The 17,277-nt window shown below is 38.7% G+C and overlaps 1 protein-coding gene across 1 annotated transcript; it reads right to left on the bottom strand.

The window, feature by feature from the left end:
* Positions 1–11,140: 11,140 nt before the first annotated feature.
* LOC132545050 (mucin-6-like) lies at positions 11,141–14,608 on the bottom strand. The gene is made up of 2 exons (XM_060208719.1): positions 14,497–14,608; positions 11,141–13,773 (listed from the first exon to the last, which is right to left on the bottom strand). Exons 1-2 carry the CDS (start codon positions 14,606–14,608, stop codon positions 11,141–11,143), a joined length of 2,745 nt encoding a protein of 914 aa, XP_060064702.1.
* Between the last annotated feature and the right edge of the window lie 2,669 nt (positions 14,609–17,277).

The raw sequence follows: 17,277 nt of genomic DNA, 5'->3' as shown, positions 1-17,277 counted from the left end.
TTTGTAAATGGCTCACGGCTACCAATAGGTGACCTCGAGGTCAGGGTCAGAGTTTGACGTCGGGTAAAAATATGGCGCCAATCCTGACAACACCAAAGAAAGAAAAAACTTGTAGACTGTTTTGTATGCCATCCATCAGCCAAGATAACAACATTCGTGCTTTCGGGGAGGAAATGTGTCAGTATTACAGGCAAATTACCATCAGTTAGAACTGATGTCACAGTTAATGAACACAAGAACACGCCGGTAGTTGAAAAGCGAAAGTGCAAAATGTAAACACAACGGTTGATGACTCTTTACTCACCATTTACCATCCGCGATTATAATTCCAAACGTATTGAAATGTAGTTGTACAATGGTTTATGAAAATATCGTGTATGTTCTGTGCACAATTTGTCAGGAAAAAGCAGGTCACGGTCAACTGAACGTTGTGCAAGAACTGTATAATGAACCCTACCTTACGTATGGTCAAGGTCAAATGATCACTACTGCTGCTCAGTATCCGACATCACGTGTCACTAAACTTAGATGACAAGCATTTCCATTATTCTTTCACATTGCTTTCATAAATGTTACAATGTATTCCGGTAGGAAAATACCCAAGATTTCTATCTTTAAGGAAATGAAATATTGTAAAATTAGCTTGGATCAATGAGAAAATAATACCGATTAGTTTTTTTTCGTAATAAATCACATTTTGTATGATTTCTCATCAAGAAAATTGATTTTCCTATTACATTTCATCTTCAATCAAAAAATAAGGAAACTGGCCAAGATTTGTCTATTTATAGCGAATTCAGTATTTTCTTACGGATACGTGCACGTGCCGTCAATAGAATTACACATTACCTTGTCAACGGGTTAATGACCCAGAATGAATTTTCTTCGTTATATAATTGACGGGAAATTGACGTTACATGACCAATTTTCAATTGTCAAATAGTGAAGCTTAACTGGCCTCTTTTTTCTGCAGAATGCAGTCACATCTTCACGATTGTGGATGTGCGGGCCAAGGTTTAGTCGCGTCTGGTAATATCACTTACCCCTGAGAGTTTTTCCGTTTTTGTAGAAATGGTTCCCTGTTGAGTATCGTGTTACTTTGTGGTATGTAGAATCACCGTCTGTTTTTTTTCGCTTTGTTGCATGAAGACAAGATAAATCAAGGCACAAAGTCATTTAAACTGATACATGTATTAAAATATATCTTCACTTCTTACACGAACGCACTTCAACTTGACAAGATATATTAACCAACCATTTTAATTTTTGTTGCTTTGGCCATATTAAAAAAAAACAAACATTCTGACTATATACTACAGACAATTACCGTTTGACCGTATCTGACGACAAGAACTAACTGACTGCAGGGTTTGCATTGCCATGCCCCGGAAACCGCGACGAACTAACCATATCCTTGAAACAAAAAGGGGCCTACCATACACTGGAATGACTGATTGACCACATCCTAGAATTACGTGTTACCTGACCGTATACTGTAAACTAAGACTGGCTGACCATACCAGAAAATTACGGATTAACGGACTACGCCAACGAAACCACGAATGTCTGACTACACACTGGAAACAAGGACTGGCTGACCATATCATATGAATTAAATAACAACTAGCTGACCATGCCCTAGAAACAACAACTGGCTGACCATGCCCTAGAAACAAGAGCTGACTGACCATGCCCTAGAAACAACAACTAGCTGACCATGCCCTAGAAACAACAACTAGCTGACCATGCCCTAGAAACAACAACTGGCTGACCATGCCCTAGAAACAAGAGCTGACTGACCATGCCCTAGAAACAACAACTAGCTGACCATGCCCTAGAAACAACAACTGGCTGACCATGCCCTAGAAACAAGAGCTGACTGACCATGCCCTAGAAACAACAACTGGCTGACCATGCCCTAGAAACAAGAGCTGACTGACCATGCCCTAGAGACAATAAATGACTGACAAAGCCCCGGAAACACCAAATTACTGACCATACCATGAACACAAGAACTGACTTCTCTTACCCTGGAAACAAGGACTTGATGACCACATCATAAAAACAAGGACTGATTGACAAAACAAGGATAGCTCAAATACAGACTGGAAACAAGAACTGCTTGAAACTATCATGCATGCCTTAATAACTGATAGCTTGGGTATACTCTAGAAACAAGAATTATCGGAAAATGAGATACAAATAAGTGTTTTCTGACCTGAAAATAACAAGGATTGTCTGATTAGTAAATGGTAACAAGGTTTGTCTGATCAGTAAATGGGAACAAGGATTGTCTGATCAGTAAATGGTAACAAGGATTGTCTGATCAGTAAATGGTAACAAGGATTGTCTGATCAGTAAATGGTAACAAGATTTGTCTGATCAGTAAATGGTAACAAGGATTGTCTGATCAGTAAATGGTAACAAGGATTGTCTGATCAGTAAATGGAAACAAGATTTGTCTGATTAGTAAATGGAAACCAGAATTGTCTGATCAGTAAATGGAAACCAGGATTGTCTGATCAGTAAATGGAAACAAGGATTGTCTGATCAGTAAATGGTAACAAGATTTGTCTGATCAGTAAATGGTAACAAGGATTGTCTGATCAGTAAATGGTAACAAGGATTGTCTGATCAGTAAATGGTAACAAGATTTGTCTGATCAGTAAATGGAAACAAGGATTGTCTGATCAGTAAATGGAAACAAGGATTGTCTGATCAGTAAATGGAAACAAGATTTGTCTGATCAGTAAATGGTAACAAGGATTGTCTGATCAGTAAATGGAAACAAGGATTGTCTGATCAGTAAATGGAAACAAGGATTGTCTGATCAGTAAATGGTAACAAGGATTGTCTGATCAGTAAATGGAAACAAGGATTGTATGATCAGTAAATGGTAACAAGGGTTGTCTGATCAGTAAATGGAAACAAGGATTGTCTGATCAGTAAATGGTAACAAGGATTGTCTGATCAGTATATGGAAACAAGATTTGTCTGACCAAACACTCAAAACCTGGATAGTTCTGATATAGAATGGAAAAACGCTGATGCGTACAATAACGTATGCCTGAAGGAATGAGAGTCTGGAGTTATAACCAGGATCATTTGACCGTATGTTGATATCAATGCTTAATGGTTAGTGCTTGTATTATGTCTTTTGATCAATTGATGTATAAACGAGACTGACAGGTATGAAATTCAATCAGCTAGACCCTGATAACGGGGCAGAAACTTCCAGGATAGTCTGTACATTTTCAAAAACCAGACACAAGGGAGCAATGTACAGTGTTGTTTATAATCAATACTCATATTTAGAATTGTTTTATTTATTCTAGTTTTAAACTGACACATGGTATATACATTGCTTTATCATATTACTTGTATACGCTTGTGGTGCCATTATCGGCACGTGACCGGACATTAATTACGACTGGGTTATAAATGTGTTTAACGCAGACAGGTTCTCACCCCGTTTAAACTAGACGTGCTTCTATATATCAAACCGCCAGTTTGCAAGACGTGATTAAGTTAACAGTCACCATTATAACACATAAAGCATTATCATGGATATGATGTTTAGAACTTGCTATTGAATAAACTGTTTGATATGCACCCTATAGGTTTACTTGCTGTCTGAATGCTTCGCTCGACTCTGTTTTCTTCAAGTCCAGAATCTTTCTGACACGTATTTTAGCTGTAATAAATCAAATCAAAACGACGTTAGAGGTCTGGAATGATGGTATATGTATGATATTGAGATGAAAGCCTTTCAATACATTTGGGACCAAAGCTGTTCCAGGGGCGGAAGAAACCACGGAAGTTTTGAGATGGCGGTATACGGATGGTAGTGCTGCTGTACTTAAAAGTCAAAGAGTTTTCGGAGTAGTGACCAAGGAAATTTTCAGATGGCGGTAAATGAAGAGTAGTAGCGCTGTATTTCTAAGAAAGAGTTGACGTAAGTGAGATGGTATACGGAGGGTAGTGGTAATGTAGCTGTGAACCATAGAGTTCCCAGGGAAACTAAAACAAAGTGTTACTGTCCTTTAAAATCCTTCAACAACTTCCGAAGGAGAAACAATGGAATATTTGAATGGTGGTATACAAATTACAGTGGTACTGTACTATATAGAGGTAAAAGGGTAAAGATGATGGCTGTTTTGAGATTAAAGTTTACCATGATAATGTAAGAGTTTCTACTGAGAGAAGACGGAAGCTTTCAGAAAGCAATATATGGGGGACGAATAATGTTATTGTACGTTATAACCAGAAGTTTCCGGTGGAGAGAAGACGGAAGCGTCCAGATAGATATATATGAGGGACATATAATGTTAATGTACGTTATAACCAGAAAGTATACGAAGGAGAGAAGATGGCAGCTTTCATATATTTATATATGGGGGATGTATACTGTTATTGTACGTTATAATCAGAAAGTTTCCGGTGGAGAGAAGACGGAAGCTTTCAGAAAGCTATATATAGGGGACGTATACTGTTACTTTACGTTATAATCAGAAATTTTCCGGGGGAGAGAAGACGGAAGTTTTCAGATAGTTATATATGGGGGTACGTATACTGTTACTGTACGTTATAATCAGAAAGTTTCCGAGGGAGAGAAGACGGAAGTTTTCAGATAGTTATATATGGGGGTACGTATACTGTTACTGTACGGTATAGCTAAAAGGTTTCCGATTGAGAGAAGACAGAAGCTTTCAGAAAGCTATATATAGGGGATGTATACTGTTACTGTACGTTATAACCAGAAGTTTCCGCTGGAGAGAAGACGGAAGTTTTCAGATAGATATATAAGGAGACGTATACTGTTAATGTACGGTATAGCCAGAAAGTTTCCGGGGGAGAGAAGACGGAAGCTTTCAGAAAGCTATATATGGATACGTATACTGTTATCATACATTATAATCAGAAAGTTTCCGGGAGGGAAAAACGATGAGATTTTGATTAGATTTTCCGGGGAAGAGACGACGGAAGCTTGGATATGGTTTCATGCATACGTTATAACCAGGACGTTTCTTCGGGGAGACGATGGAATTTTTTAATTGCGTTATATAAATGATAGTGACATTTTAGTTTAGAACAAGAGAGTTTCCGAGTGGGAGGCGACGGAAATTTTGATGAGACGGTGTATGGAGGAAAATGTTACTGTACTTAGACTTATGCCTAGATTGACATGTGGACGACTGTAGAGATTGTTATACTCATCAGCATCACAAGCATCCCGCGGTCGTCAAGTGTGGATGACAAACGCTGCATTCTTGGCTCTATTTAGATCAGGGATCCTATTTTCAGAGATAAATAAAAACCGCTACATACGATGATTACACCATAGTGTTTCTATATATTTATTCCGAGAGTGAGTGGAACTCATTCAGTCAAAACATAGATTCTCTTCTCAGCGTTAATATCTTACGTCATTGAAAATCGGTAGGGGCGCTGTTAGGGACAACAGAATGTTTGACAACAGGAAATTATCTGGGAGAAAGTATCAGAGTGTGGATATCTTCACTCGGAGATGAGAATAGCAGCCCATTAATTACACCACACACCTTATTGATAAGCCAGCTTCACCAGTGTTCAGTTAACTGCCGACTAGTAATAATGTTTATTTGTGCAGATATTGTATGTTTGATGAGATTCGTGGACTTTTTTATACAGTAGTTCGATAACGAGTAGCACACACGTATAATGAAACAAGATACGCCCGATACAGTAACACTTAAATGTCAAATAGCATTACCTTACACAGAAACTACATTATGGTTAACCCACCACCGTGTCATATTACATAACAATGTCCTTAAAACCATGACAGTTTGACCTTGACGTGACCTTTCTAATCTGGTCTTGGCAGCAACACATCCAGCTATCATTACTGATGTCCTCACGCGTACCAAATGAACGTCGTGCCTTGTGCTGCTGTGCAGTCAATAGTGGCATTATTCTAACAACTTCAAATTTCAAATATGAATCTGTGAAGCGATGACGTGAGTGCTTTTTTTATTCTGACATTTTAGCGGAGTTGTCCCAATTTCCTCTGGTGACATTTCCGGTATAATTGATGTTATTAGAGTTATCGGTAATAACTTCCGGTTATTTCTTTGATGAACCAATAGAGCCGGGTATCACAGCGCCGTCAGATCTAATCTCATCTAATTAATCACACCGCTTGATATTTCAAAACAAAAACACGCAATTCAAATTAACTTCATTTTTTTGCTATTCTCCGAATGGTAAGGAGATGAGATGGGTTTCTTTTCCAATTTTCTTTCTGTGTTCTCACAACCTAGGTGATCATACTGACTACAGAAAATGTTAGGCATGCCGGTAAGTAAAGCAAACACACACGCACTCGCAAACAGAGGGAAAACAATGTATAAGGACACGAGATTGTTTCATTACATCCAGTGGCAGCGTATAACAAAAATATTGCAATGCATACAACTGATACAAACGCATTATCACAAAATACTAGGTGTTTGGTACAATAAACACCTACTCTAAATATTTGCTGTATTGCAAACATTCCTAGTTTATATCACATTTCTGCCGTTCAGTATTACGTCCATGTCATCAGAATACTACCGTTAGTCACTCGGCACATAGTGACGTCATTGACAAACGACGTCACATGATTGTTTCGAACCGTCGGAATCGATATAATACAGCTGCTTACAAACACCTAACGTGACAGACCTACCCGCTGTATAACACATTCATATCAGTTATACCAAAAATCTCACCGGCCGTAGGACATACCCTTATGGTTATATGCTGTGATTGACAAGCCCGTATGTTGTATGATAAAATCACTGAGTGTATTACAATCCTAAAATGGATTAACATGCGCACAGCTAGTTTGAGAATCCATGTCATTCGCCATCAAACCTTTACTTGTTTCCTTTGGTGGAGGAGGACCTCTCGCCTTTTGTTTGAACTAAGGATATTGATTCAAGGCCTTCCACCCCAAACACATAAAATTTAGACCGAGGGAATAAAAATGTTATATCATAAAAGACAAAAAATAAAATCTCCAGCTCCTCTGCCATTGTCCTATAGTCACGAAGGAATGACGTTATGGGCTTTTAATGTGTGTGCGTTGGCTACGAACATCCAAGCTGGATGATACATTTACCTTCTGATGAAAAAACTACAGCAGAGGCAACGAATCGTGGACATTGGTAAGAAATAATCCAATCAACATGGCGTTGTCTGTTTTAATCGTAGATATTTGTATTCTGTTGCCGAGATTAGGTTGATGGTCGGAAGAATTAAATCTCATTTTCGGGGACACTAATATTGCTTTTATTAATTTTCTGTGCCGTCGCTAACATAGTTTGATAGATATTTGATTTAATACTATTGATTCTCACTAACAGGCTCGTGGAAGAAAAGCATTTTCAATATAATTGACGGTTTAATAGCCTCGTTCTGGAGATATAATTGTGACGAATGTCCAAGTAAGCCTCGCTCTCTAATTGAAACGGCCAAACCCTCAGAAGTGACATGGACTGACAGCGACGGACACTGATTAAACAGCGGGGCTCACAACGGGTATGGAGGAAAAGAGAATAGCATAATTAGTATTGACCCACTTGGGATGTTACAGAGAGTTAAGAACAGAAGCAATGGGCACTCTACAATACGACGTAGCATTGAAGTGGTAGTAGGTTACAAGTAGGTGAAGCAAATTATTGACTCATGAGTTTAAAGTGGGGAAGTTTGGCGAAACATTGATCCACAAGTTTGGTGAAATAGTAGCTTACATGACTGCAGATTTGAAGTTGTCGAAACAATAATTCGCAACATTGCAGTGGGAGTTGGAAACACTTCCTAGCAAAAGTGTGGAAGTGAGGTTGGACGAAAGACTGTAGATGGAAGGTTGGGTGTCTCACAAGAATTTTGGAGCATTTTCTCCATGTTGGTAATGTCAAAGGTTGGTAAGGTCAAAGGTTGGTAATGTCAATAGAATAGAAATTCATATAACACAACAAGTAGAAGATTATAGTGTGACGTATCGATGACTACACGGTAACCTTCATCATATAACACAACCAGTAGAAGATTATAGTGTGACGTTTCGATGACTACACGGTAACCTTCATCTTATAACACAACCAGTAGAAGGTTAGAGTGTGACGCTTCGATGACTACACGGTAACCTTCATCTTATAACACAACCAGTAGAAGGTTAGAGTGTGACGTTTCGATGACTACACGGTAACCTTCATCTTATAACACAACCAGTAGAAGGTTAGAGTGTGACGTTTCGATGACTACACGGTAACCTTCATCTTATAACACAACCAGTAGAAGGTTAGAGTGTGACGTTTCGATGACTACACGGTAACCTTCATCTTATAACACAACCAGTAGAAGGTTAGAGTGTGACGTTTCGATGACTACACGGTAACCTTCATCTTATAACACAACCAATAGAAGATTATAGTGTGACGTTTCGATGACTACACGGTCACCTTATAGTTTATATACCACAACCAGTAGAAAATTAGAGCGTGACGTTTAGATGACCACACGGTTATCGCCATTACCAGACAAATGACCAGGATGGAGTGTACTAACACTTGCGTACCTAGATTATGTGAAAATGTAAAAGAAGACACAAACAAAATTAAAATAGATATAAGAAGCGGTAACATTCCACACCAATACAAAATCATCTTTTGGAGCTATTTTTTTACATCAAATAAAGTACTATATTGCGGATATCGTATTGCACTGTGGTTTCTCTAAAGCAGATGAAAAGCTATGTAAGGTTACCTAGACGAGTCGTTCTGGTGGATATATGGCATGGAATGCCGTTAGAGAGGGGTGTGTTTGACTTCCTGAGAGAATTCCTAGACACAATCACGATGGTACCGTGGCAGATGTCAACTTCTAAATGTCAATTGTGAGAATCGAAATCAAACATATTTACATGCAAAAGCTTCACCAACTTCCATCATTTTTGAAAAATTGTTTTTACAACTCGCACGGGCAGGGGATCTCAGAAAACGTGCATGCATTCAATTTAAACCAGCCCGTATTATGTGAAAGCCGTGAGGAAGCCGAGGGAGAGTGCCAGTGTCTCGATAATTACGACTACACGTAGCGTGCGGGCACGAAGCAGAGCTCACGCGCATTGTAAAATACACCGATTTGTATACAGCAGATTGATCAGGATGGAAGAGCAGAAATATTAGAACACCCTATATCTTACCCAGTTATATAAATGGATTGGCACCAACAACGACGAGGCTCCAAACAAGGGAGGCGGAATTAAACAGAGTGGTATTGTAGGCTGGGTTGAAACAGCATTTGGTTTTACCAAAATGGCGTACATATTCAGGAGCACGTTAACTGAAATTACGTAAGGGTTGAAAAGTACTTAAAAGAAGAAATAAAATTGAAATGATAAAAACCAGTACATCGCTTTGTCTTCAAAGATTGGAGAAACGAGGTTGTTCCCCAATTCTGGAGCACAATATGATTTTCTGAAATTTCTTTAAGGGTGGCAAAGTTCGACATTATGAAATATACAGTCGAATGTAGGGATAGCCAATTCTTATGTCGGGAAAGGTACACAAAAATGTAGACAAGCCTCAAAGGACAATCCCAGAACGTACTCACGTAAGGTGGGGGCGGGGGTAATTGACGTGAACATGGATTGCTCGTGAAACAAATTGGTACTAACATTGATATGAAATCTATCCGTTAAACATATGTAAAGCAAACATATAAATATCTCTACTTATTGGGAGAAATTTTTTGTATCTAAGCATACGCGATATCCTGGTGTCCTAACTCACTATTCAAAATGTATCCCTTTTTTGTCTGTCGTGCGCGTTACTGTATGATAATACATAGTTCGTCATCTACTTTTTTTACGAAATCTGTAAATATCAGTTTCACGCTATTGTCGATGTACTGTTAACAAGTATATGTATCTGATATCGTTTAAAGAGAATTGTCCTACATCAGCATTGTAACCCTGAATGTCGATAATCCGCTCCCCTAGTGTGGCAGGTTTAAGTTAAAACGAGAACCTTCAGGTTTGATGAGAGAAGATCTGAAGTGTCTCGGAAACAGAACACTGACGAATTCTAAATCCGTTAGTTTGACACCTCAACATTAATACGGTCCGACGTTCTGCGCGTGTCTGTCAGATGTTCATATCCCTCGCGATGTTTCACGAGAACTATTGTGACACCTCCGTCACGTTGGCCTTTTGTTTTAAAAAAATGCTAACTTGTGCTTGGAAACAATCACTTTGTGACGTTGCAGTTTGTGTAGCAATACAAACGAACAATCATTTAATCAAGCAATCACACAGATAAGACTTTTCTTATAGTTAGCATATTTACCGTCAAAGTAGGAATTAGGTACAGTGAATTTCTCAATTTGGAATTGATATTTAAGCGAGATTCTATTTCACATCGTTATACTCTGCTCTCTTGGATGTGACATGTCCATGTAGTGACGTCACTTTGACATTGAATTGACCTCAACTGAACGGCAAGACGTCATACTCAAGCTAATCACCGTCTGCACTTTGATAGTAACACTGTTTGTATCATACACATTACTAATGTACACGTGTGTCGGCATGCCTTTTCATTACCCAGGCTCCCCTAGTGATTAATTTTCAATCACTCGGAGTAATTTCAAAAACACAGAATGTTCTGTACTGATCTCAAGTTTGAATCCTTCATTTAAAACACATCTAATTCACACGATGTTTCCGTAACATTAGAAAGAAGTTTTTCCTTCCATACTAATTCATAAGTCTAATTAGTGTCATACTTTATGCAAGGTCAAGTGAATCCCTGGGCGACATTAGGGGTTCAATCTTCCGTGAACACTTTAATGAAGCCAGCCTTCGTCAGCTTGTTATTACCGGTATCCGGTTTCACCAGATACGGTAAACAAACACAGGACACCTGAAATAGTGGCGAGGTAGAAGTGGTTTGCTAAACGGAAAGTGTGTGTATTCAAAACAAACCCTATGAAACAGAAACCGTTAATAATAGCATTACTGCTTTACGACGTTAATAAAAATTTTGAAATATTTCAAAATGACAGATTTAATTAGAAGGTAAAAATCATTAGCGATTAAGTGACTCAAGATTTAATTGTGTTGATCCACAAGGTTGTCTCCATCTCTCGGTGGAGATGTAATTAGTGGTATCTGTTGATTAGCTGGCAATTTAATCAAAGCACAGAAAATGTTCCGCCGGAAACGACGATAAGTTAGCCACATTTTAGAATTACCAGCTGGCCTGTTATTGGTTGACAAAGGATGGTTAACAGCTGGCCTGTTATTGGTTGACAAAGGATGGTTACCAGCTGGCCTATTATTGGTTGACAAATGATGGTTACCAGCTGGCTTATTATTGGTTGACAAAGGATGGTAACCAGCTGGCCTATTATTGGTTGACAAAGGATGGTTACCAGCTGGCCTATTATTGGTTGACAAAGGATGGTTACCAGCTGGCCTATTATTGGTTGACAAAGGATGGTTACCAGCTGGCCTGTTATTGGTTGACAAAGGATTGTTAACAGCTGGCCTATTATTGGTTGACAAAGGATTGTTAACAGCTGGCCTATTATTGGTTGACAAAGGATTGTTGCCAGCTGGCCTATTATTAGTTGACAAAGGATTGTTACCAGCTGGCCTATTATTGGTTGACAAAGGATGGTTACCAGCTGGCCTGTTATTGGTTGACAAAGGATGGTTACCAGCTGGCCTATTATTGGTTGACAAAGGATGGTTACCAGCTGGCCTATTATTGGTTGACAAAGGATTGTTAACAGCTGGCCTATTATTGGTTGACAAAGGATGGTTACCAGCTGGCCTGTTATTGGTTGACAAAGGATTGTTACCAGCTGGCCTATTATTGGTTGACAAAGGATGGTTACCAGCTGGCCTATTATTGGTTGACAACGGATTGTTAACAGCTGGCCTATTATTGGTTGACAAAGGATGGTAACCAGCTGGCCTATTATTGGTTGACAAAGGATTGTTACCAGCTGGTCTATTATTGGTTGACAAAGGATTGTTACCAGCTGGTCTATTATTGGTTGACAAAGGATTGTTACCAGCTGGCCTATTATTGGTTGACAAAGGATGGTTACCAGCTGGCCTGTTATTGGTTGACAAAGGATGGTTACCAGCTGGCCTATTATTGGTTGACAAAGGATGGTTACCAGCTGGCCTATTATTGGTTGACAAAGGATGGTTACCAGCTGGCCTATTATTGGTTGACAAAGGATTGTTACCAGCTGGCCTATTATTGGTTGACAAAGGATGGTTACCAGCTGGCTTATTATTGGTTGACAAAGGATTGTTAACAGCTGGCCTATTATTGGTTGACAAATGATGGTTACCAGCTGGCCTGTTATTGGTTGACAAAGGATTGTTAACAGCTGGCCTATTATTGGTTGACAAAGGATTGTTAACAGCTGGCCTATTATTGGTTGACAAAGGATTGTTGCCAGCTGGCCTATTATTGGTTGACAAAGGATTGTTACCAGCTGGCCTATTATTGGTTGACAACGGATTGTTAACAGCTGGCCTATTATTGGTTGACAAAGGATGGTAACCAGCTGGCCTATTATTGGTTGACAAAGGATTGTTACCAGCTGGTCTATTATTGGTTGACAAAGGATTGTTACCAGCTGGTCTATTATTGGTTGACAAAGGATTGTTACCAGCTGGCCTATTATTGGTTGACAAAGGATGGTTACCAGCTGGCCTGTTATTGGTTGACAAAGGATGGTTACCAGCTGGCCTATTATTGGTTGACAAAGGATGGTTACCAGCTGGCCTATTATTGGTTGACAAAGGATGGTTACCAGCTGGCCTATTATTGGTTGACAAAGGATTGTTACCAGCTGGCCTATTATTGGTTGACAAAGGATGGTTACCAGCTGGCTTATTATTGGTTGACAAAGGATTGTTAACAGCTGGCCTATTATTGGTTGACAAATGATGGTTACCAGCTGGCCTGTTATTGGTTGACAAAGGATTGTTAACAGCTGGCCTATTATTGGTTGACAAAGGATTGTTAACAGCTGGCCTATTATTGGTTGACAAAGGATTGTTGCCAGCTGGCCTATTATTGGTTGACAAAGGATTGTTACCAGCTGGCCTATTATTGGTTGACAAATGATGGTTACCAGCTGGCCTGTTATTGGTTGACAAAGGATGGTTACCAGCTGGCCTATTATTGGTTGACAAAGGATGGTTACCAGCTGGCCTATTATTGGTTGACAAAGGATTGTTAACAGCTGGCCTATTATTGGTTGACAAAGGATGGTAACCAGCTGGCCTATTATTGGTTGACAAAGGATTGTTACCAGCTGGTCTATTATTGGTTGACAAAGGATTGTTACCAGCTGGCCTATTATTGGTTGACAAAGGATGGTTACCAGCTGGCCTATTATTGGTTGACAAAGGATGGTTACCAGCTGGCCTATTATTGGTTGACAAAGGATGGTTACCAGCTGGCCTATTATTGGTTGACAAAGGATGGTTACCAGCTGGCCTATTATTGGTTGACAAAGGATGGTTACCAGCTGGCCTATTATTGGTTGACAAAGGATGGTTACCAGCTGGCCTATTATTGGTTGACAAAGGATTGTTAACGGCTGGCCTATTATTGGTTGACAAAGGATGGTTACCAGCTGGCCTACTATTGGTTGACAAAGGATGGTTACCAGCTGGCCTATAGTTGCTTGACAAAGAATTATTACCAGGCCCTGGTTGTTAGAAGTTGACTAGACCCCCATTATATACAAAGGAGTTGACCAGATATCTGCTATTACTAACTATAATTACTAGATATACAAAAAAAAATCTTAATTCGGAACTACATCATTATTTCTTACCGTATTTTTATGTGTTCCTAGTGTGTAATTCAACCCTATCTCTATATCATCCAGTGTATTTTCATAGCTTAAATATTCTTTAGAAGTTGAAAATTTAAGATATCGGCTTGTACCAAACAAACCTATAGCCATGTTTCAATTTGAATTTTGCGGAAGAATACACAAAAAAAATAGTACCTGTGATAATTGTATCAAATTACTTCAATATCAATGCGCTCTGTCTGTCAGAATGCTCCGACACGTTAAATCCTGCCAATATTAGCATGGTTAAAATCAGTCTTCGGCAACTTAATAGTCTCCTCACGAACGGGCTGTGACAACACTGTGTATCACGTGACATCGCGTGCTCCCGATTACATGTCACTCTGCGCTTGACGAGTCTACATAGGCCAAAGAAAGTAGTTTTTTGGTTGATGATCAGTCTAGATGTGATTCACTGAAGCACTTTTTGTGTTTTGCAGAGAAACGTTTACATGTATATATTTGAAGTGTGTTACTGGGTATCCGTATTTGAGGTAAGTTGGGTTAAGAGACGGACTGTTTACATGTACATTATCTAATTCAAGTATTCTGTGACGTCTTTTCAAAAATTGCCTGTCTTGACGTGACTGCTGGGTCCCCAGAAACACCACACATTGACTTGACGTGGCCCCTCTACATTATTGTACCGCTCCAACAACTCCTTCTCTCCAGTAGTTCGTTCCATATCCTTTCACCGTCCAATAAAGCTGTCGTGACGAGAAATGTATCATAATGCACGTCAATTACACGGCTTTTAAATTTGACATGTTACAGCATAGACATCACTAATTCTGTTATTTCCAAAAGTTTGACTGTGTGTTACCTTATGCACTTGGTACTTCCGTTATTTGTTAAATATACCGATGTCTGTATTGTCATTGCTAAGGTTTCCGAGGTTTTCCTGGGTTCATCAACCCGTAAAAATATTATCATTCTGAGCTGGGACTACCTTGCTTGACAACCTACAGGAGGACTGTTGCATCCCATCCAGAGCAATAATGTTTCTAGTCCATGGGAACACAGACTGGTCCGTTTCTCAGCCCTTGAGGAATCACACAATCACAATACGACATATTGGCATGTCATTTATTAATAAAAGTCCTTTGTTTGAAGTTAAATTCAGAAGAAAAAAATAAAAGCTATAAAGTAGAGGAATGTTACTCGTGCATTTCACTCTGGTTTTAGTTAACTTTTTACTATTTGTATTGCTGTCTGTGAAGCACGTGTTCAGTTTACGATGACTAGATGTACATGGGGAGCTTTCTTATTGTAATTGTAATACTATCCCTTTATACATTACACCGATTAAAAGGCAATAAAGCTGAAATGTGAAATGAAAATTTTATAAAATCATTTCAACACAGAGCCATCTGTTATTTCTTATTTAATATGCTAACCCTATAATGACGGCGACGACTACATACATAATAATATTACCCTAGTGTAAGAAATATATTGAACAATCTGCGTGTAGAATGATCCCATCTCACAAAATCCCTGTTAAGATATGTATTTTTTTTTACATAAATCCCTCCTACTTTGTATGTATATCAACCAGTTGTATAACAAAAATAATCGTGATATACATTTCAGATTTAACTACTTAACTACATTTAAATATCTTCTAGGAAGAATTTGGTGAGATCGTGTGATTTTTTGTTGTTTTGTTTTTTTGGTTTTTTTTGTTGTTTTTTTTTTTTGGCGGAGGGGAATACCATGATAAGAGCGAAACTTTCAGCCGCGCGACCGGAGAGCTCTCCAAAGACTATTGTTAGGAAATTAAAATCAACAACTAGACTGAGTAACTTCCCTTCCCATGTGTTGTCTTTACCTTTGGATGGTGCAGAAAGTGTAAGCAGTACTTTATTGAGGGAAAGTCTCGCCCAATCAGCTGTTTCATGAAGAGAGCACGCTAAATCTGGCTTTTATTGGTGACGACGAATTATCATTTCATCGATTGATACCAGGATATACAATTAAATTCATTTTTCACTTTTAAACTGTATATGGTTTATAGATTATGTTTTGACTATGCAATTATCCCGATACAAGAGGAGCAATTTTGCTTCTGAATTTAAAATAGAACTATATCTTAACACGCTTGTCCGATACACGGCCGAAATGTCGTAATACTGGACGTAAAACCCGTCCAGTAATTGAATAGACACAAACACAATTATTAGTGTCTGTGAGAGTAACACGGTAGGCTTAATGCAGACGAAAATGCGGTATAGTATCCAATCAATACTTCAATTCAACTTTGGAATTTTGTCATCGCATTTTGATTTTCTTCATTAACGAATGAAATTATAATAAATGCATTGTACTATATTTTAAAAATGCGACGACAAATTGAAATATAAATACGCCTCGTTTTAGTCCGATTCCTCCATAAATACATATGAAATAATTTAACCAATGCTACACTCTCTGTACGTTTCGCTTTTATGTATGACACATGCAAATATCAAACACACAACGTACGTAACCAAACCTGAGAATCTCGAGATACATGTACCCAACACACAACTTACGTTACCAAATCTTATAACTTCGAGATACATGTACCCAACACACAACTTACGTAACCAGACCTAATAACGTCGAGATACATGTACCCAACACACAACTTACGTAACCAGACCTAATAACGTCGAGATACATGTACCCAACACACAACTTACGTAACCAAACTTGATAATCTCCAGATACATGTACCCAACACGTAACTTACGTAACCTGGCGTAACGACCCGGAGATACGCATAAGACTTCGTGTGTATGGTGTACCCTAAAACCGCTAGATTTCCAGATAACATTGTGACCTTGACGCGCGGCAGTATCCTTGAAATTTACATACCAGACATGTGCAAATATTAAAAACAGATAACGGTATGGAATTATTTACATAAAACCATTAATATGGAAATGAAGATGACATTTGTCACGTTAAATACAGCAGTAGAGTCGTGTTCAGTACGGTAGATGTGGGGATGGTGTCACCAGGTCTGTCGTGATAAGACTCTGATGGACATCAAACCTGAATTAAATCAATGAGAAGTTTACACGACACCATCTGTAATTACACAATAACACTGATTGGCACAGGAACAAATTTGAGTGTTGATGTAGGTAAGTTTCGGTTCTGTAGGAAGATGTACGTACAATGTCACACACACTTCCCTACACTGTTGTGTCTAATAATCAGCATATATATTTTTTAAACCGTATGAACTAGAAACACTTTTTTCGTCACAGGTAAATGAACTAAAGTAATTGCAATGGCGATCAGGTTCCTGACATTAGTCCATTTACTTGTAAAATGGGAGCAACTCTTGGCCAAGAGTTAACTCCC

This window comes from Ylistrum balloti, unplaced genomic scaffold, assembly GCF_031769215.1.
Source record: "Ylistrum balloti isolate Yb309-2 unplaced genomic scaffold, AGI_CSIRO_Ybal_v1 Utg369820, whole genome shotgun sequence".
In the NCBI taxonomy this organism is placed as follows: Eukaryota; Metazoa; Mollusca; class Bivalvia; order Pectinida; family Pectinidae; genus Ylistrum; species Ylistrum balloti.
The sequence above is the reverse complement of the archived record's forward strand: the minus strand, read 5'-3'. Positions and strand labels throughout refer to the sequence as shown.